We start from the raw sequence: 22155 nt of genomic DNA, 5'->3' as shown, positions 1-22155 counted from the left end.
CATGTTTTATTATTGTATAAAATGTATGAGCAGTAATTTGTTGTTGTTTTAGCCTGTGAAGCACCTTGGTCAACCATGGTTGTTTTTAAGCGTGCTATATATAAATAAATTGATTGATTGATTGAAGAGTGGTCTCTTTATTCAAACGGCAAGACATTTAGCATTTTTAAATTCAATTTGCAACTTTTGTCATTCAATTTCAATATGCATTTTGCATTTGACAATTTAATATGCAAAGTGGCAATGCAATCCTCAACTCATTTAGAATTATTCTGACAAACAATTTGAATGGAAGCTCAATCTATTGCATTTTATGTTGAAATGGTGTTTTGGGTCTCTATAAACAGTGCCACCAGTCTATTGCATTACATGTACTTGGTCACCGCGATCATTTGGTCTATTTATTAAAATGTATAAGGCAGGTCTTCAGTTATGACATCACCAATTCATTCAGTGACAAACAGCCAGGGGGCGCCACTTCACTGGACGATGTGGTGTCCCTGCTGGTTTTAAACTACCTGGCTCCTGTATGTTGTGTTCATCTTACAGCAGCAGGTGTGGCCTGCCTCTGTCACCATTATCGTCACACAATCACAAACTTATTACTGGGGATTTTCAGGTCGCATCTCATATCTACAGCGGTGAATATGATTGTATAATAATAAGCACCACATCACAGCCACCTACGAAAAAATAAATTGAACAAAATATAATCATTGTAAGATTGCGACAAGCTGGTTAACTCAGAGCAAAGCTCAAATAACGCTGGATTGCAAGCACTTTCAGGTATGTTTGCAATATACACAAGGAAGGAGAATGACTGTAAATCATTCAAATCCTTCAGAACATGTGGCTAGAATATTATCACTTGTGTTCTACTTTTCCTGGCTCAGTGGTTCGGTGTTAGCAATTGTGTATTTTGGCAGTATTGTCTGAAGCTGAGAAGTCATACAGGTGTACTAATCCATCATTCCGACTAAGGTTTGAGCTAAAATGATAAAACCCCGCTTTTCTTCTTTTTGAAGCGAGAAGCTGCTCACATGCTCTACACACACAAGCGCAGTATTTGCTACAGTGCTGTGAGATGGGCTAGGTGCTGCAGGAAAAACATGCAAAGTCTGTGCGTCTGTGCATGCATTCAGTGACAGTGATAATATTCATTTTCATCTATTAACTGTTATTTAAACAGTGTGTGTGGCAGGGATTTTCATTTTAAACTGGATAGAGCCTTTTTTCAAGTATTCAGGTCATTTACTGAAGTAAAAGTAGCAAAACCTTTGGAAAACTATTGGAATACTGCCTCTGAGTACTCTGAATACTTTGCCTCTTTTAACCCTGCTGGCTCTGCATGGTCTTGTTGTGCCAAATGTGGCCTCACCTGACTCTGTGTTGCCCCGTTTGGCCCTCTTTAGATTTATTTAGCCTCTATCGACTGCCTGGCTCTGTTTAGCACCTTTTGGTCCTGCATGGGTCTGTGAAGCCCAGGTGCCCTGTCTGGCTGTTATTAGCCCAGTGTTGGCCCTGCATGACTTTCCATATCTCTCTATGGCTCTGTCTGGGTCTGTTTAGCCCTGTGTGGCCCTATACTTGGCTCTGTTTGGTCCTGTTGGCCCTGTCTGGCTTTGATTGACCCTGGGTGTCCTGCCTGGCTCTTGCTAGCTCTGCACGGCTCTGCGTGGATCACTTTATCCCTCTTTTAGACCCGCCTGGCTCGGTTTGGCCTGGTTTGGCCCTGCATCAGCTCTGTGGTCTACATTCTACTGAGCTTCACACTAAAAAAGCTGCAGAACGAGAGGAGGAGGAGGAACCTCCGATGTTCCTATTGGCCGAGGAGTTTTTCAGGCTCGCCCTGATTGGCTGGCAGAGCGAGAGCAGGGAATCCCTCAGGGCTCTGTCTGTCTTTGTCTCAGTTTAAAAGCACAAACAGTCCAGCCAGGCCTCGTTGCTCCAGGTAGTCCTCCAGTCAGCTGAAGACCAGGCCTGAATCCAAAGCCTGGTCTGTTGCAGAAAGCCAACAGTGCAGCTGCTGTTTTCAAGACCATAAATCTCCCTGAATACTGCCAGTCTGCCGCTACATGGTCTGAGGCTGTAACATAGGAGGTACCTGTAATATTTAGCCAAGCACAGTGAATACATTGTTCAGCAAAGTCAGAAAGAGAAACAGAGGTGATTGAGTGCTGCTGTTTTACTGAGGCAAAAAGTGTCGGGAGACTTATTGGTTTCCCTTCAGCGGCGTGTTGGAGCAGGAGGGGAAGAAACCGGCTGAGTTCATGTTGCAGAGGCTGCAGAAGGAGAGCCGGCAACAGGACGAGTCAAGAGGGGAGAGTGGAGGGAAAAAAAACAGAACAGACAACAAAAAGCAGGAGTCCACAGCTTAAGAGGAGAAGAGGAGAAAGGTGAGTTTTGTTGTGAGTTTATAAAGATAGAAAAGGGGAAGGAAAAGAAACAGAAAATTGAGTTTGAAAGTAAAGTGTGGCGTGCAAAAACTTAGCAATGAGAGTTCAAAGTGAAAAAAAAGTGAAGCTGATGTTTTCTGAGCAGGAACGAGATGAAAGTCTAGACAGTTAAATTGCAGTGGGCTGTGGAGAGCCGGCGGAGCAGAGCGGCAGCAGGAGCGTCTGTGGGCGGGGAGAGAGGAAGTGTGGTCGACAGGAGGAGGAATTTAAGCCCCCATTGTTCTGAAAGAGCAGAGGCAGAGAGAGAGCCGAAGAGTCAAACAGCCGACAGACGCTGGACAACATGGACGCGAGCTCAGCCATGGAGAAGGTAGGACGGAAACGTTTACATCTTTGCAGCTGAAATTTCTAATTGCATGTAGTAGATACTTCTAGTTAAAAAACTAATGAGGAGGTCAAGGGTCAGAGGGTCAGTTAGTCTGATGGGATGTTGATCCTCTGTTGATGGATGTCTGAAACACTTGCCTTGGAATAAAGAGACTTTACCGAAGTTCAAGTGAAGTTTATTGCCTTTTCTCTATACAGTATATATGTTTATTAAGGTCATAAAACCAAAGTTTAAAGCAAATTTACCAACAAGCACCCAGAAACTTCTCACACTTCTGCTTTGATTAAGCCCAATAGTTAGACTGAATGGACATTTATTTCTCACTTCACTATTCAGTCAGCATAGTGTTCATGTAAATGAATTTCTGTTTGAGAGCAGGGTTTTATTTTGCCATTAAAAATTGAGTTACATATCTCTCTCGCCAATGTCGATTTCAATTGGTTAAAGCTATGGTGCGTAGTTTCTGTCGCCCCCATGAGGAATTCTAAGTAATGACAACAATACTGTCTGCGCGTCCACATGATACAAGCCTTATGTGGTCGCGCATGCGCCCCCCACCCCTCCTTGATGCAGTTGCTAGTAGCCAAGGAGGACACGGAGGATTAAAAACACATGATGGACTCTTCAGAAGAGGTCAATATCTTCACTCGAGTTTCTGCGTGTGTAAGTCACAGGACGACACAATCTTCTGAACATATGGCGCGTTCATGCCACCTCGGAATAACAGGGACCGCCCCCGTAATTCCGTTATTTTTCCGACTTTTCCGAGCGTTCACATGGTCGGGATGCGTGTTCTTCTTCTTCTGTTATATTGGCGTTTGGCATAACAACTTTTTGCAAGACTGCCGCCAACGGTTGGCCGTTGGCCAGGTGTTTGTTTGTGTTATCTGCAGGACAACAAACGGGAAAAGACACGGATGTGTCGTTTTTTTATGCATGGGCCTATTTATGAATAATTTTAAACATGTTATGTCTGTGTATGTTTCTTGGCAGAGGCATTTGTCCACAATAAACAGTTTATAGTCATTGAAATATGTTCAGTGAACCAAAGTCGCCTAGATCAAACGTCAGTTGTCAACAACGCGTCACCAACTGGGAAACTCGGTTAGCAAAATCGAGCCCGAGTTTCCCACCTCTGATTCCCACAGGAAGTTACGTGAATGGTGACGTTTTCACTCGGAAAAACGTTTTTCCGATGTCCATGAACGCACGGATAGCCATACTGAGAAATACAGAGAGAGTTGTGTGGAGCTGATAGTCTTAATTAGCTTTGCAGCAACTCATTTGGCTTTTTTTTGGTTTTTTACATCAATGGCTTGAATCAAAGGGGCGTTTAATAAGATCTTGTTTCGTTCTCTTTGTCGGCATCTATGGCGATAAGCAGGAATTGCAGGTGTGTTTTGGGATCACTTCCCAGAGATCCAAACTGTCGCCTGTGTGACAATTCACAAAAATATGCAATTTGCAAAAATGCATATTGCTCTGGAACCTCTCCATTCATTTTCGAGTTCCAAAGGGGCGTCATCAACGGTGCAGACCAAAATGCCTCTGCACGCAATTGAATAGACCTACAACCAATCAGAGCAATGAAAGAACTCAGCTCTGAGCGACTTGGGGCAAGCTCGGCCCCTTTTAAAGCAGGACAAAAGTACGATACAGATTCTTCATTCGTTTTTGATCAGCACAGCCCAGTTTTGACAGTTTGATCTGAGTTCCGTGAGCCTGGTGCGCTGACGGAGAATGCCGGTAACTTCCAGTTACTACATTACAAGCATGACGCTCCTCTGTCAGTCGTCGTCTTAAACCTGCCCCGTGGGAGATAAACAGATGTGATTGGCCCGTCCAGGTTCTGGACGGCTAGAAATCTGTTTGAATGGGTGGAGGAGGAAATCAGAATCAGAAAGGGCTTTATTGCCAAGTACGTTTTTTACACATACAAGGAATTTGTCATGTTGTTGGTGCATGTCACACATTCTTTAAATATAAGGATAATAAGAATATAACAATATAAGTATAAACATAGACACACAGTATGTATTAATAGAGATACAAATATAATGTAAAAAAATAAATAAGTTAAACAGTAATAAAAAGGAACGGGAATGAAATTGAAACATGATCTCTGCAGATTTGTTTGGTTTCCAGGCTACACCTTTGCTGCACAGGGGATTCACAGGAAATGATGCGCGCATGCAATGGGCGTGATGCGGTAAACAACACTGTGTCGGGTGCCATTTGTTATTTCTTCTTTAGCCTTTATTAAAACAACGTGAGTTAATAAACTGATGCAAGTCAGCCATCCATCTTTTAAAGTCAGTTTGGATGAAATCTCTCAGGCTTGATCTCATCCAATCCAGTTTAAACAGCTGGAGATTTCTAATTCAGTCAGAGCAGGTAATCCATGACCACGAGGACCTGATCCCCCCCATGCTGGGTGTGTTCTGGTGGCTCTTTGTCTCCCACAGATCTGTCCTGTAATTCATCCTCTGGTTGTCCGTCCAGAGGTCACATCGGTCTGAGGCAGATAACTTGATGGATCAGTGTCACCTGTCGGGGGTTTGATCCCTCCCGTCCTTCTTTATATACAGTACAGGAGCTGGAAAAACTGGCATCACCAGGATGGAAATAACCCCCAACATACACACACACACACACACACATACACACACACACACACACACACACACAGTGTTGAGTCACAGTGATGTAACACTGAAAAATGACATGCTATGTGAACACTATAAAAGAGACACATCACACTTCATGGACAGACTGCTATATGCAGCGTCATCATCACTTTAATTATACTTAACTTTCTTAACTTACCTCAAATGTTAGCATGGGTTTTAGGATTGTAGGAAGGTCTCTCTGTAACCAAAGTACGAAACAAAAACACTCAGACTATAAAGTTAAATAGGACCGAAACTAACAATTATTTTCATCATCGATTCATCTGCCGGTTACTTTCTTGACTAATTGATGAATCATTTTGTCAGAAAACAGTAAAAAAAAAAAATGTTTAAGAGTAACCTGTTTTGTTCGACCAACAATATATAATATAATATATAAATAAGAGTTGCCGATTATTTTCATGTCAACATTAAAGTGCTTTCAGTTTAATTTCCAGACATTACAGTAACAAAACTAGGTGAAAACCCAGTATATTGCTGGACCGTGTATGGACATTGTGCTTCATATTGACCAAATTGTAACAGGTCAGCAGTGGTGTCTATAATGTGAATATAGATATCAAATGTTCATCTAGGTCCCAGTAATATTTGTTTGTTGTGTACTAAAGTAGCATATCACATGACACGGTAAAAATACAGACAAATAATCGAAGACTGCTTTTCAATGTAATCATGCTATTTTCAACAAGTTATTGTTATGGATTACTCATCGGAAGTGTTATTGTGTCATTAATGTAACCTAGACCTAGGCACACAGAGGCAGTTAATCAGCTGATTAAAGCAACACTAGAGAACTTTACCCGCTTCGGTCCCCCTACAGGTTGGAAGCGGAATTGTCCCATTATGTCTCATTCGAACTACAGATCCGCTAGCCTGGTCCTACCAGACTCTGGTACATTTCATTTGTACAGAGAGTCTGGCCACTCTCCATTGACAAGTGTTAACTTCCTTGAAGGCGGGTACTCTGTTGAAGTTTAAAACTATTGGATCTGCCCAGAGCCGCTCTGGATCTGCCATAACCAATCGCTAATGTTTGGTCGAGACGTCGGCTTAGCATCGCTAGCGTTCGCTTTAGCCAACTCCTTCACCACTAACGCAGCGAGCTGGAAAATCAAACTTTTCCATCATGGCCACCAACAAAACTCAGCAAAGATTTTTCTCGCTCGGGCTTTAACTTCTGGATATTCGGTAGCGTTGCCACAACGGACCGAATGGCTTCGCTCGCATCTTTCTCCGCCGCCATTATGGAACTACAACTCTAGCGCACGGCCTCAACGTCATCGTTCTCAGCCACTCCCTCTGTCCGCTGATTGGACCGGCCAAAAACTTGGCTGGAGAAAACCCAAGACCATACCGCAAACCCAGACGTAGTACTGAAGGGAAAGGAAAATTGAGCGTAAGTACGTAGGAGGGCGGAGCCAGGCTATTGATCCGCTATCCAATCTGGCAAACTTGCATAGTGCGGTTATAGCCGGTAGAGAGCCGCAAAGTGAATGAAGAAGTGCCGTTCACCCTGTTACGAGTTGATGAACCACTGAAACGATTTTGGAAACATTAATTTAAGTTACAAAAAGTTCTCTAGTGTTGCTTTAAGGGGCGACAGCGGAGGTAAAAGTCTGTGTAGTACATTTTGAAAGGGCAAAGGCCAATGGGGAAACACCAACACTCACGTCATCACTCTTACTCCGACCAATCGTGGAACTTCCTCACTCAGCGACAGAGCGACACGGCGACAGAGTTATGAGGTTGTAGGGCTGGTCCTTCGCTCTATGGTCCAGCCAAAAATCTATTTGAATTTGTATAGGAAATAATCCAATCAAACTGTCAAACTCTCTTCCTGATATCCCATTTCTTCACACTTTTGAACAGTGATAGTGACAAAGTGCTCTCTACTGTAAATGCCAGCTCATTTGTAGCATATTGTTTGATTTTGTTGTAAACTGGAGAACAACAGGAAACATCCAGGATTCCACATGACAACGTTCTGGACATTAAAGAGGGTCTACTCGCCGCCTCTTTGACCTCCAGCTTCTTATCTCACAGCGTTTCCTGCAGTTTAACCGTCACATAACCGACATGTTTAGAATTACTCGCCGAGGCTCAGCAGAGTGTGATCCACCTACGACATACTTGGCTTATCTGACTCCTAAATATAGAGCTAACACATGTTTCCCTCTTTCTCAAGAAATACATTTCCAGTTTGGCTCATATGTATCATTTGGCAAACCCTTTCATTCACAGCAGCTAATCAATCATACTGTACTGTTCCATTTGTATTTGTGGTTAAGATAACTCCATCAGACTAAGTGAAGGTTGTCACTGATTGCCTGATAACCGAGGAGCCACACAGATTAAAATGTTTGAGCGGAACTTCATTTAATAGGTCGGTTCAGCTTTCAGAGGCCAGTTTCATCACTGTAGAAAATGCAGGACAAATTTGCTTCAGAATAGGGACCCGATGTAGGAAAGCCAAATCATGAACACTGAAACGATAGTAATCTAATTCTCAGTAGATTGTAGAAGAATTGACTACATAAATCAGTTTCTTCCAAGAACCGTTAATATCAGATACCATTACTGACAGGGACATAACGTTACTGAATGAAAGATGAAACAAGTTAAGCAGCTAAATCAACTTTTGAACAAGATATATATTATTTTATAACCCCCATTTTTCTGGCCCCCCTGTTTGTCTCGGTTGAAGACTTTGACGACCATGCTTGGTTTTCTTACCGCATATTTTCAGCTGACCTTTACAACTGTGTTAGGGCAACTCTGTGGGTTCATCCTTTTAATAGAACTAGAGATGGGGTTCCCTGGTGGCCCCTAGCAGGTAAGGTGCTGACCGTGGCCTGCCAACGTCCCTGGTTTGCGTCTGTATGGGGAATTTAGTTGCATGTCATTTCCCCACCTTTCTCTGTCTCTTTAGCCCTTGTTCCGTCTCTCTGGCTTGTGTGTACACAAGCAAATTGGAAAGTTTTTGCAATGTTGTACAAGTTGGTCAGTGTCACAACAAGCCAACATTACATGTACCATGGCTTCTGTGTCATGACTGGTTGCAGGATGAGTAGCAGGTTCAATTCATGTTTGTTTGGAGGAACTTTTGAGTCACGTCTGCTCTTCCTGTGACTCACAGTGAGTCTACGCACTGACACGTACACCTTCATTTCATTGGGTGTGTACTGTCTGCCTTTTCTACAGGAAGAATAATATTACATTAAAACACACAAAAAGTGCCAAATATGCATACGTTTAGCGCAATGCTCCTTTGAACTGACTTCGGAAAGGTGTTTTCGTACCGCTCTCGGTGCTGTTAACTGGTGTCAGCTCAGTAACATAATAATAAACACACACACACACGCACACACACTGTCAGTCAGTGTATTCCAGAGGGATGTAAGGCGGTCTTGTTCTTCTTCAGCTGTTTCTGTTGCAGCCATCATCGCTGTGACCTTTTCAACACGGGCCGATCAACAGCCTCTTTGCCATCTAACACACACTTACACATGCTCTCTCTCTCTCTTCACACCTCTAAACGCACTCATCTGTCCTCTCTCTCTCACCTAATGACTGCTTTGGTCGGGGTCTTTGTTTCCTGGTGGGAGTTGGATGATGTCGATGAAGGGGAAAATCTCGAAGGAATAGTTTGACATTTTTGGGACATACGCTTATTTGCTTTCTTGGTTAGAGATGAGAAGATTGTTTGATATTTTAGACAGTGTTCTTCGCAGCTTTGTTTGGGAGAAGGTATCTTACGCCCTCATAGGCAAAGCCAGGTTTTAAAGGAATGGTTTATCCAGTTTGGTGTGGAAGAACAGAGCCCTGAATGCGAGCCAGAACTTATCACCCAACATTGGTGCTGGACGTCACTAACGCTCTTGTGGCACGCTCAAACATCTGATGGAAATACCTCCCAGAAAAGTTCAGGCTGTTATATCAACTTATTTTGTAGTTCATCATTTTGGCAGAGCTTGTCTATAGAGAGAATATAATACGTGTATGAATGTCTCCCTGAGGAGAGACGGGCTTGTAAATACCTGGTGACAGATGGACAGGTGGACAGGCTGTCAGCAGCAGGTTGTTTTAGCAGAACAGTCATCAGGCTTCCTGCCAGAGGCTTTAAAATGGCATTGTTTCGTAGCCTGCACACACACACACACACACACACACACACACACACACACACACACACACACACAAAAAGTCTACAGTGTAAAGTATGGAAGAGGACTGTGGGCATGTTCTTTTCTTTTCAAATATGAAAGGAATAAAGGAAAGAAAGGTGAGGTACAGTCAGGACAGGAAGAGAAAGAAAGAAGAGTGAGACAGTTGGAGGACACTAGCGAGGAGAAAACAGATTTAAACATTCTAGAGCTGAAGAAGAAGAGGAGATGAAAAATAGTACAGTGACGACTGATAAGACTGTTTATCCGTACTGAGATGATGTCAATGGGTGGATCAATGAGATCATCCACCCTGTGTGTGTGTGTGTGTGTGTGTGTGTGTGTGTGTGTGTGTGTGTGTGTGTGTGTGTGTGTGTGTGTGTGTGTGTGTGTGTGTGTGTGTGTATACTCCCTTCTCTTCCTCCCACACTCACTGACAAAAGTTGAAAACACCAACTCTTCTTTCTCATCCAACACTCCTTCTTATGTCTGCAGAATCATCGTCACTTGAGGCCTCTACGTTAAATCATACGAATACTTACTTACATGTTTTTGCTTAACTCAAGGTCCCCACTGGTATTTTGTTTGAAGGATTGTACTTCATTTAGTTCAAAAAATAGTTACTGAAGAGGTGAAAAAAGGCTCTCCGAGCTAATGGTCATTAAGAACTCATCAGCTTCTAAAACAAGTCGGTAATTTGCCAAAACAGCTGTCACTATAGTTCTTAGCAAACGTTACTGAAACAGGAGAAAATAGTGCATTTTTTGGGGACTATTTTCAACGATGGATTATTACACATTCACTGCTCTAGTGAGTATTTGTGGCAGCAGGCCGCTGTATGTGGGGTTGACTCTAAGTTAGTCTATATCAACCACATCTCATTTCTGGGATTGTTCAGGTGCCACCGGAAATTCAGCCAGATGCCCTCATTTCAGCAGGATGTCCGTCACCTTCCTCTTTCTTTGTGTTGGCATTCTAAACTCCGGTGGATTTCTGAGGACTATGGTTAACTGCTCCTCAGATCTCTGCGGGGTAAATCCAGACAGCTAGCTAGACTATCTGTCCAATCTGAGTTTTCTGTTGCACGACTAAAACAACCTTTAAACGTACACAATGTTCCACCAAAACAAGTTCCTTCCCGAGGCTATTTTGCAGCTTAGCACCGCCCAAGACGATTGTGATTGGTTTAAAGAAATCGTGAGCTTAGAATTATAAGGTTCTATCTCCACTTTTGGTCGAAATTGAGTTTTTCACATAATCTGATCCATTAGGTGTTTATTAATGCCTGTGTGGTGTTATTTTTGAAAAAAAATATTTTGTTAGTTAGTTATTAATAGTATATTATACTACATACAGTTTTGCCAGCTGGGATGTAAAAACTTTGATGCTCAATATCTCAGAACTACCCTAAACGGAGATAGAACCTTATAATTCTAAGCTCACGAAATGGCAATAAACCTGAGCACGTTTCTCTCCCATCCCAGAATGCTGTGTTGACTTGCCAGACCCTCCTCCGCAGCGCTGTGGAGGAGGGTCTGGCAATGCGAGACTAACTCTAAGTAAATTACAGTGAGTGTGCTCATGGTGATGAAGAAACATGTTACCCAGTGCAACAGTGTGGCTCACTGATGTGTTTTTAATAGTTTTTGAACAACAATGGAGCTCTATGGCACAGAGGAAGAAGATATATCAGGCTTTGATACACACACTTACTACACAGCAAGAAAAATGTAGAATATCACCAGGCTGATCCAGTACCTTAAAAAGTAAAAATGTTTCCAGGTCTCATAATATTGATGTTTTTTAAGTGTTTTATTTACTTACCATAGTTTTTATTTTATTTTTATCCAACCTTTTCATCAGTTTTATTTCCTGATCTAAATGGTTTTCTATATTAGTGCTAGCTCTTGTGACCTTTGGTCTTTGAAGCTCTCTCTGTTAGATTGCTTGTAATGTAGAAACTTGAATGGACTGTTCCTTGCAGGATCCGAGTTTCTGTATATAATAATTTGAATGTATAACATCATTGTGTGTTTGTTATGTGTGTCTCCTCTCAGATGGCTGTAAAGCAGAGTGCAGGAGGTGCAGCGGTGTGTCACGCATGTGAGGAGAGCTGCTCTGGATTCCAGCCACATTCTTGGAGGTACACCCCTTCATTCCTTTTTGATTTTTATTATTATTTCACTGCCTAAAAAACAAAAATCAATGAAGGGACGGAAAAGAGAAATAACTGAAGCGCTGGATACAGTACTAGTGGTTTTTCCACTCCTCCCTGCCAACCATTCTCTGCTATTCAAGGAACTTGGTTTTGCATATTTTTAGCCAATTGACTGAAGGCTCTGAGGGAAGATTTTTCTGTTTGAAGATGTTTTAATAATTATTAGGCAAACTCAAAACCACGTTTGCTATACCAAAAAACAATCTATTTTTCTTTTGGATAAATGTGACATAAAAGGTTTCACTTATACGAACAGATGTAACAGTCTTTTTTCACAGAGCTATGAACGAATAATAATTTGAAAGGGGAAAAAGTTAACCTAGTTGTAATGAATTGAGTTGTCGTTTGGTTTTGTGTGTCGTCATCAGTCATTCCATGTTTATCCCTGTCATTTCAACACATTCTCACTCCCATCGCGTAAAATACGGACGCTTGGTCAGGTGCCTTTGTCGTTGGTATTGATGCTATAAGTCTCCTTTAGCGTCATATCTAAAAGGGCTTTATCTAAACGCGCTTGGTCGGGACTATTGGCGTCACTTTTGATGCAGTTAGGTTAAGGAAAAGGTCGTGGGTGGGCTTAGGTTTCCATGACACGCGGGACAAGAACGGGACGGTTGGGTTTAGGAAAAGAAGAACGGACGGTTGGGTTCAGGAAAACAATAACGGGACAGTTGGGTTTAGTAAAACAATAACGGGACAGTTGGGTTTAGTAAAACAATAACAGGACAGTTGGGTTTAGTAAAACAATAACAGGACAGTTGGGTTTAGTAAAACAATAACGGGACAGTTGGGTTTAGTAAAACAATAACAGGACAGTTGGGTTTAGTAAAACAATAACGGGACAGTTGGGTTTAGTAAAACAATAACAGGACAGTTGGGTTTAGTAAAACAATAACAGGACAGTTGGGTTTAGTAAAACAATAACGGGACAGTTGGGTTTAGTAAAACAATAACAGGACGGTTGGGTTTAGTAAAACAATAACAGGACAGTTGGGTTTAGTAAAACAAGAAAGCGACGGTTGGGTTTAGGAAACGTGACACGCGGGACACAATCCCTGGTCTCCTGGGAGAAAGTCCTGTGCTGTTTGACCCATCCACCAACCCAACCAACCTCCCTATACAGATTTTCGGCCTTTCATACTACTCGCTACCATAGTCGCTCTTAGTGCTACGTCATCTTCAAACGCCGTGTGGCTGGTGCTCTCCCTGGTGCGTTCTACAAACATGCTGAAGGGTGCGTTTTGCGTCGCTTCAGACGCTGACAGCCACTGTCCAAACGTCCGTATTTTACGAGTTCGGAGTGATTACGGGTTGGTCATTTCATCGTACTACTTGGAGAGAAGGGAGACGATTTATTGAAATATAGCCTAATGTTTTGTTGGGGGAAACCACCAAGATGGTATAAAAATTAGCACAAATGATTACAAACTTCCCAAATCAATATTCAACCACCCAATTAAAGTACCCCAATTAGGCAGAAATCCACCCAATCTGGTCCCACACAGTCTTTAATTCAGCAAAATTCTCTAAAAGATTATCATATTAGCCTACATCTTTGCTCTCCTCCCATTCGTCTTGCCCTACCTGTGCAGGAAAGCATGTATCGCCTGCGGCTGCAGCGCGGTCGACCACGCTCCTGGAAGTGACGTGGAAGATGACCAGAGAATGGGACGCCTGCTCGCAGACTCACCCTGCTCCCATTTGACAGCGAAGGTTAAAGGAGGTGGCGGCCTTCGCATCTACAAGAGGAATCGTATGATTGTGACCAATCCTGTGGTGTCACGCAAAGACCCCACCTTCAACACCACGACGTACGTCTGGGCGCCGGCCGGCCTCAACCAGACACTGGTGAGGGTCAGTGTGGAGTACAGGAGGTTGGTGGTTGGTGTGAAGCTGCAGTAGATTGGTCTGCAAAGGCTTGTAGAGTCACATTGTACTCACCAGTTACCGTTTGTTGCTGATATCTGAGGATACCATGACTCTGCTGGATAGAGTTTCAACAAAAATGTACGAAATTATCCCACAAAATGATCAGGTTTTAAACAGACTCATAATATAACGTCCTGGGGCAGACCATGTTGCATACGATAGCAAACTTTCTACTGGGATTTACCAGAATATTCATTTTATTTCTTTTTTGCTATTTTAGTTTAGTTTCTACAGCCCCCTCTGCATGTGGAACAGTCTAGACCGCCCGGTTTCCATTAAAAACAAGTATGTTTCAGGTTTCACAACCTATAATTATAAGGATGACAGTGATTATTGCGCACTGTACTGTGGTGGGGGAGTTGCAGGGGACATTACTGTGGTTCAACTTGTAGAGACAGATCCAGATCCAACACTGGGACCACTCTCCAGATCGGTCTCCAAAACTCTTCAGCATGTTGTTTGCTGTGAAATGAACGCTGCAGCACGTAGAGTCTGCTGGTACAGCTCTAGACTTATCGTACTCTGGTGCAGTCATCTGACAACACACAGATGTGTCACTGACAACACCGGGACAGCGAGATGACAACTGAAACACAGACTCAGAAAGTCTCCTGAACATTCCCTCTATGCTGAAGTATGTCATTTAACCATGTTAGCGAGAGGTAGCATGGTCATATGTCTTCAGCATGTTTTCCACGCTACAATGTGAGACCAGTGTTTTCTGATTTATTTACTTCAGAGTGTTAAACAAGGTTTTCGTGGTGAGAAATGTCAGCAAAAGTGCCAAACTGAAGAGAAAAAAATAAAAAAGTGAATTGATCCTGCAGTGTCATGAATATATAAAGACACATGTAGTGTATATTTCCAATATAAACTTAGCTAAAAAGGCAAAGAAAAGAAAGGCTGAAGCTGAAAAAGCGGTGACTAAAAAGGCTGCAGTGAAGGCAAGGCTGAGCCACGACAGCGGGTTAGGCGAGCCCCGAGGAGATGCAACTTTCAAATCCTACTAGCTTTTCAACATTACCAACCCTGCCTTTAATTTGGTTTCTGGTTTTTTTGCAGCTTTTATCCACCCTGTCTTGATCTTAATCTTTCTGATTTGCCCCAGTAACTTACTGTATATTTCTCAATATACAGACTCTGGAGACATGAGTATTATAAATGGTTGTTGGAGCTGATGAGGTAGAGGTCTGTACTTTACGTATAACCATTTTATTCTATTATTTCTACTTTACATTTCAGTGTAAAGAATTGTACTTTTTAATTAAACCTGGGGTCCAAAGTCATGCAGTCATTTAACTCTCTTGTAGGTGGTGCAGGTTTACAGTTGTAGAACTGATCTCATAATGACCAAACAGCTTGTTCTGAATCTGCAGCCTGATAAATGTGAATGAATGTGAATTATAGCTCAATATAACTAATGCTGTAGAAATAAAGGTAACCAGAATTAAAATGCCCCTGACCCCCTTCAGGCCATGCAGTACATGGAGCTCATCCCAGACAGTCTACGCCCCATCTCGGGGACAGATGGAGCGTTGGAGCGACGCAGGCAGCTCTTCAGTCAGCTCCCTGCCTACGATCAGGACCCCATGAAGTGTCAGAGCATTGCCAGTGAGGAGGAGGTACAGTACTCTGCCAGGACCAAACATTCATTATTATTTAAACAGTATGTTAGCTAACCAGTATCACTTAAATCAGTTTTTATGGCTGGAAAACAACTTCCACATAATGGAAAAGTCTGATAAAACAATGTTACATGATGACTCGTATCTCTTACTTCTCCTACATTCTCTTGTAGATGTGTTCCATGCTGCTGTTTGTGAAGAGCTACAAACAGGAGGTGCTGGGAGTTGGGGAGGTGGCCTTACCTGGTGAGTGCGGAGCTCTGAGGGAAGCAGCCACTCAGAGGACAGCAAAGGAAGCCAAGGAACGCAGCAACATTGACAAAAAGGATGCTCTGCAGCACCAGGACCACGGCTCGACCAGCAGCAGCACTGCCTCTGCTACTGGCTCCACTAACGGAACAGATGACAGCACTAAGACTGGATATGTAAGTAAATAAGGTGTCTGGCATCTTCACAGTTTAAATCCTGCTAATGTCGGTTGCACCCTCGAGAAAAAAACATAGACAGATAGGAAACATCAGCAGAGGCATTTCCATTCCAATCTAGTTATTCTGGTCCAGTTTTTGTTTGTAGGTTTCACTCTCTTATTAAATATTTGCACTCTCCTGTTAAAAGCCTGAAGTCACCCCAAAAAGTTGAATTTACAACCACAGCATTTGGTTCAGTATTTCTGAAAAAGTTTTCTGTTCCTATCACGTGCATATTGGATACTAGACCCCGAAAATATCACTGTTAATAGGCCTTATCCCACCCTTCACACCTATTTCTGGGGCAATCTGGGGCTCTCTTTCTGGTTGTACATTTCTATCAAAGTTCAAAGGAAGCAGGAGAGCGGGCATGCTACTTATATTCAGTGATTTGTATGTTGGCCGACTGGAGTAAACTTCAATGGCCCAAAACACTTCCATTAGGAGATACGTGCCGCAAATACAGAAACGACACAAAGTAAAAAACACACAAGCCCTCAAAACACATGCAACAAAGCTCTGTGTCATGGCAGTGTGTGCAGATGAACGGTGTGTGGCTTTCCTCCATGGTCGTAGCGCACAGAGCTTCCAGCTGATCAGAGGAGCAGAGGTCTGCCGCGATCCACCAGATATCATCGGCTGCTTCTGGTTCCGCGCACTGGCGCAGTGGAGGGAAGCCACACACTGTTCATCTGCACACACTGCCCACACAAAGATGACACAGAGCTGGATTTAAATATAAAAATATCCCTTTAAGTAAAAGTAGCAATGCCACAGTATACAAATACTGTATACAGTACATTGTATAAAGATACTCCATTACAAGTAAAAGTCCTGCATTCAAATGTTCACTTAAGTATTTACTTAAGTATTAGTGGCAAAATGTAGTACGCATAATGCAAGGTGGCTACTGTCAGTGATACTACTATATTATTGGATCATTATCATTGATGTATTATTTTGTAAGCGGTACTTTGATGTTGTAGTTGTAACTCCTTCATGTACTTTCGGTAGTTTAATCTGTGAGAATGGATCATATTTTATAATCTGATTTCATGTTTTGTAAGTAAAATATGTAATGTAAAATAAATGTGGAAAAGTAACTTGTAGCTATAGCTCTTGAATGACACATGTAATAAAGTAAAAAGTACATTATTTCCCTCTTAAATATAGTGGACTAGAAGAATAAAGTAGCATAAAATGGAAATACCCAAGTTAAGTACAAGTCCTAAAATGTCCACCTAGTTTCTTTCCACTACTGGAACTAGATCCAGGTAACTTATTTTTTTCAAGTGCACTTTTAAAAGATTATGGACCTCTTAATGTTGCCCCATAGAGATTAACAACCCCACCCAGCTCGCCCTCTTTTAGTCACTAAATGTTGCACACTGAAGGTTCCCCCAGAATGCCTCACTGTAATGTTTCTGACACCACTCATTTTAAACATGAAGTTTGTTGCAGTAGTTTGGTTCACGGCCTTCTCTCACTTTCATATTCTGTCCTCTAGCGGTGCACTGGTTGCCAAGGTGATGTTGCCAAAGAGAGTCCAGCTGTTTATGCTGAGCGTGCAGGTTACCATAGTGCCCTGTGGCACCCAACCTGCTTCGTATGTTCAGAGTGTGGCCAGGGATTGGTGGACCTGGTCTACTTCTGGTCCAATCAGAAGCTGTTCTGCGGACGACACTACTGTCAGACGGTGTGGCCGCGGTGCTCAGGCTGCGATGAGGTGAGATGACACGGAAGACTTTTAATAGACACTGTTGATATCAGACAGAGGAACATTGTGATCTGTTAGGGAGATAGACTGTGAGGGGATGGTTTGCTCCCCACAGGATAAAGCCTAATGACTTTGTGATCATCTGACTTTTCCTCTACCGCCACTCTGATTTTCATTTTGTCTTTCACTTTGGTTAATGACTAATAATATCAGTAAAACTAAAGCTGATTAGTAAAACTAATCAGCTTTATAGACAGCTTTTTGCAGCGGACATTTTGACTGGTCATAGTACAGTAGGAAAAGCACAGGTGTATTTAACATAAATGATGGCTGCATTCCACTTAGGTCCTGGTATTGTGCATGCTGGCTCACTGGAATAGCTTAATGGAACTGGGCCATTATTAATGTTATCAATTTCACCTCTGCATGTCCTACAATGACATGACAAAATGTCTACTGTGAAAAGGTCTATAAGTCAAGTAAGTGTTTGCATACCATGTACATACACAGAAATATACATACAGCTAAAAACAAGGACAGCAAAGCTAGACAAAGGTAATAAAAAAAAACATTAACCTACTTTGTACTGATGTGAATCAAGTATATATATATATATATACACACACACAATTGGTCAAAAGTTTTGGGTCACTTAGAAATTTCCATTCCACTCCATTATAGACAGAATACCAGCTGATCTGAGTGGGTGGCTGATCTCTAATGCAATATCTATGTTGCCCATTATCAGCAACCATTCATCCAATGTTCCAAAGGCCCATTCTGTTTACTAATCTGATATAATTTTAAAAGGCTAACTAAGAAAACATTGGAGAACGCTTTTGCAATTATGTAAGCACATAATGTAGTCTGAAATCTGCTGCCCTGGTTAAAAAAACAATGCTGAGCTGCTCAGCTGGTATTCTGTCTATAATGGAGTGGAATGGAAATTTCTAAGTGACCCCAAACTTTTGACCGGTAGTGTGTATCAGAGGTGGGAGTAAGTCACACGATTTGCAAGTCACAAGCAAGTCATAAGTCACTGTGGTCACAATCAAGCAAGTCAAGTAATATAGTCTAAGGCCTACCGGTAGTCCACACGTACACAGGTATTTTTATAAATCCTTCGATTAAGAAAAAAATCTTGTCAACACAAGCAAGGTTTAAAAATACCTCCGTCCACATGACAACATAAAAACACGCTATCAAGTGCTGTCAGGAGCATGCCAAACCAACAATTGATTTAACCCTAACCGTTAATCCATGTTGGCCAATCAGAAGCCTGAAGTTCCCGTAGAGGTCCGACCGGGTCTCGTCCAAAACCTCGTCTGGTCTGTGTCGTGGGAGTGTTTTCATAAGCAGTGACTTGCTGACACCTCTGTTCCGCAATATAATGGGAGAACTGTGTGCATGTATCTGTATATATGTAACAAGCTTTGTTAGCACAGTTGTTAGCAGCAATATCTTAGCTACGTCCGCTACGTTAGCTATTGCAGAGATTCGTCTCATGTAAACAAAAGTGATAGCGACGCACAATCTGATGTCAAACAAAGGAGACAACAGTGCGCACTCCGACGTCACAAAACAAAATCACGGTTTTCACCGGCTACACAACAACAATGCAACCGGAGTTTCTAAAAATCTTCACCCTGGCAGGAGTTTTCAAAAAGGTTCGGTTTCAGTAACTTGATACTGCGTTTGCTTTTGGACGAATGGCCTAACCTTGTAGAAAAAGCTGCGGTTTTGAAAATATCTGTGTTTGTGTGGACAGGGCCTAAAGTAGATTAAAAATGAATGTTTGCTTTCTAGCTACAATTTAACCAGCCAATTAATTAGCTAAAAAGATGCATTCATGCAACTTTCTTGACGGATGAAGTTAGATGTAGTGGTGGTCGTGATTTTTTACTTTCAGACCTTGCATACCGCTGTTCTCAACAGTCATCAACTACAAAGTACTTGAATCCAAATTGTACTGTTTTTGGCATAACTCCCTCTATAACGGCTGCCTCCTGCGTTAGCTTCTGCTGGTCTGCCGCGCTCTGGAAGGTTGCCAGGTTGGCGCACATTACACAAAAAATCACCCAATCGTGAAATCGTCAAAAACAAAAATGTAACACAATATCTTAAAAAAAGCAAATATTACTTTGTTTTTACATTATTAAAAAGTCCTTTCGAGTCATCTGTCTCAAGTCAAAGTCAAGTCTCAAGTGTTGAATACCTTGTCATAGTCGAGTCGTTTATCAATGTAAGCCAAGCATGTCTCAAGTCCTCAAATTTACGACTCGAGTCTGACTCGAGTCAAGTCGTGCGACTCGAGTCCCCCACCTCATATATACAGTATGTATAGCCTATATATTAAAAAACCCAACAACAATAAAATATGTCTACAGTAAGACAATTTTATAAACCTCCTCAGGTATATTTTGTGTTTACTGCTAATACGCAAATGCTAGCATGCTTACAGGCTAAACTAACATGGTGAACATGGTAAACAGTATAGCTGCTAATGTTGTGAGCATGTTGGCATGCTGATGTTTTATTGAGCTCGAAGCTCCGCTGTGGTTAAGTAAGCTACAGCTTTACAGAGTTGCTAGCAGTGCTGTAGACTTGTAGTTTACAGAGTATACAGTATAGCGCTTACCCACTGCTAGTACTAGCTCTGCTCGACTTGACTTGACTTGACTTGACCGCGGTGTCCCGTCCTCCATTTTCCATTGCAGATTCAGTACCGCCTCATGCGTGAAGCGAGCGTAGCTGGTCGTAATAGCGACGCGGCAGGAAACTGCCGTGACCTAACGCGACACACACACACACAGGACGTCGAAGGTGTTTTTGATTCTCCGCTGTTGCCACAGCCAGAAGACACATTTTGTTTCAAAAGAAGCTGGAGGCAGCAAAAAAAAAACACCGCTGGCTAAACTATTTAAAAATGACGATTCTCTCCGACCAATCAGAAGTCTGCAGGTTTTCACATCACCTTTTGGTATCGCCTCAGCTCGCTTGGAACCTCGACGGAGGTGATACTAAAAAAAGTACCTGTTAGCTCGTACCAGGTACTTTTTTTCATAATGGAAAAACAAAAAAAAGACGATTAGAGTCGAGTCGAGCAGGTACCATGTAATGGAGAAACGCCATAATTATTCAAGTCACAGGATCAATACCACAGGCTGAGATGTCACATGTCATAGTACTGACCCACCTACAAACATTATAAGCCAAACAACTGTATTTATTTAGGCTATCATTATTTATTTAATAATCTCCTCTCCCCATCCTGTTCTCCTTTCTCAGTTGATCTTCTGTCAGTCTTTTCACACGGCAAAAGATGGACGCACGTGGCATCATCATCATTACTGAGGCTGGAACAAGACCTCCATGCACCTTGTCAGCACTAAGACACTCACACTATATAGTGTTCAACACAATATGGTGTTCAGTTTTAAGACGTTTAGCTCTAAAACAGAATTACAAGGATGGGACAAGACAAAATAAAAACAGTAAATCTAATATGGGACAGTCTCCAGCTCACCCAGTAAGAGCGTGCGCCCCATGTAGGCTGAGTCCTTTGCAGCGGCTTGGGTTCGAGTCCGACCTGCGGCCCTTTGCTATGTGTCATCCCCCATCCCCCAATCTCTCTCCCACCTTTCCTGTCACTATCAGATACATGGAAAAGACCTAAAAAAAATCTTTAAATCTAATATTAATCGTGGTTGGTCAGCATTTTTTATATGAATAAAAGAAAGACATAAGGCAGTGAACGTCAACTGGCCACATCCGGCCCGCCAAAGCTTTTAGTCTGGCCCGCAGAATAATCATGAATTCACAAAATGTAAAGAGAAAAAAATGCGTTCTGTTATTTATCATTTCAAGCATTTAGAGCAAAAACCCAGCCCCCTGTATTCACATCTCTAATCACATGCCGGGATACTGTACAGCGATGCCCGAGCTCCGAGCTCCACACACACGGCTGAGCCGAGATGTGTGTGCGTTAAAACACACACACAGCTGAGCCGGGATGTGTGCGCGTTAAAACACACACACAGCTGACCCGGGATGTGTGTGCGTTAAAACACACAGCACCTGACTGGGAAGGATACAGAGAGAGTTACTAATGGCCGCTGGGGCAGATGAACTCACGCTAGTCTCTTTTCTGTAAATAGGCTACAATAAAACCTTCGTGAGTAAAAAGTCAATACTTATCAATGCACTCACCTGTGTAGACCGGCATAAACATGTAGAAAGCAATATTTCAATCTGTTCTGTCTGCTCAGTCCACTCTCCGCGCTCGTTATGTTCGAGTTCTTCATTCTTGATGATGATGATGCTGGTTGTATTATTTTGCAACTGCATCTTTCATTGCAAATGAGGCATACATGACGAGTGCATAGCCTGCTTATCAGTCCATTCATCATTAAAGCTGGGCTTTTGGCTTTTCCACGTCAACTTTTCCCTTCAGCCTCTTTGACAGTGACACGTTTACCTGACAACCACGTTTCTTTCTGCAAGCATTTTCCACCAATCAGGATGCTGCATACTACAATAATTTTTCCATAATCACAGACTTT

General features: G+C 42.3%; 1 protein-coding gene across 3 annotated transcripts; it reads left to right on the top strand.

Annotated features, from left to right (window-relative positions):
* The first annotated feature begins 1931 nt into the window (after nt 1-1931).
* On the top strand, nt 1932-21634 carry lmcd1 (LIM and cysteine-rich domains 1). Of its 3 annotated transcripts, none has more exons than XM_039796543.1 (8): nt 1932-2396; nt 2576-2766; nt 11695-11780; nt 13448-13703; nt 15257-15406; nt 15583-15834; nt 17384-17602; nt 20882-21634. In XM_039796543.1, exons 2-8 carry the CDS (start codon nt 2740-2742, stop codon nt 20945-20947), a joined length of 1056 nt encoding a protein of 351 aa, XP_039652477.1. In that variant the 5' UTR covers nt 1932-2396; nt 2576-2739; the 3' UTR covers nt 20948-21634. The 3 variants fall into 3 exon arrangements, with proteins under 3 accessions (XP_039652477.1, XP_039652478.1, XP_039652476.1); XM_039796544.1 differs by having other exon boundaries at nt 2565-2766; XM_039796542.1 differs by having other exon boundaries at nt 1932-2766.
* Nucleotides 21635-22155: the final 521 nt, after the last annotated feature.

This window comes from Perca fluviatilis, chromosome 4 (assembly GCF_010015445.1).
Source record: "Perca fluviatilis chromosome 4, GENO_Pfluv_1.0, whole genome shotgun sequence".
NCBI classification, from domain to species: domain Eukaryota; kingdom Metazoa; phylum Chordata; class Actinopteri; order Perciformes; family Percidae; genus Perca; species Perca fluviatilis.
The sequence above is the reverse complement of the archived record's forward strand: the minus strand, read 5'-3'. Positions and strand labels throughout refer to the sequence as shown.

Coding starts and splice junctions, on each gene's coding strand:
- lmcd1 (XM_039796543.1), top strand. CDS start 2,740: ATGGACGCGAGCTCAGCCATGGAGAAG. Junction 13,704..15,256: donor CCGGCCTCAACCAGACACTG/GTGAGGGTCAGT, acceptor GACCCCCTTCAG/GCCATGCAGTACATGGAGCT. Junction 17,603..20,881: donor GGTGCTCAGGCTGCGATGAG/GTGAGATGACAC, acceptor CTCCTTTCTCAG/TTGATCTTCTGTCAGTCTTT.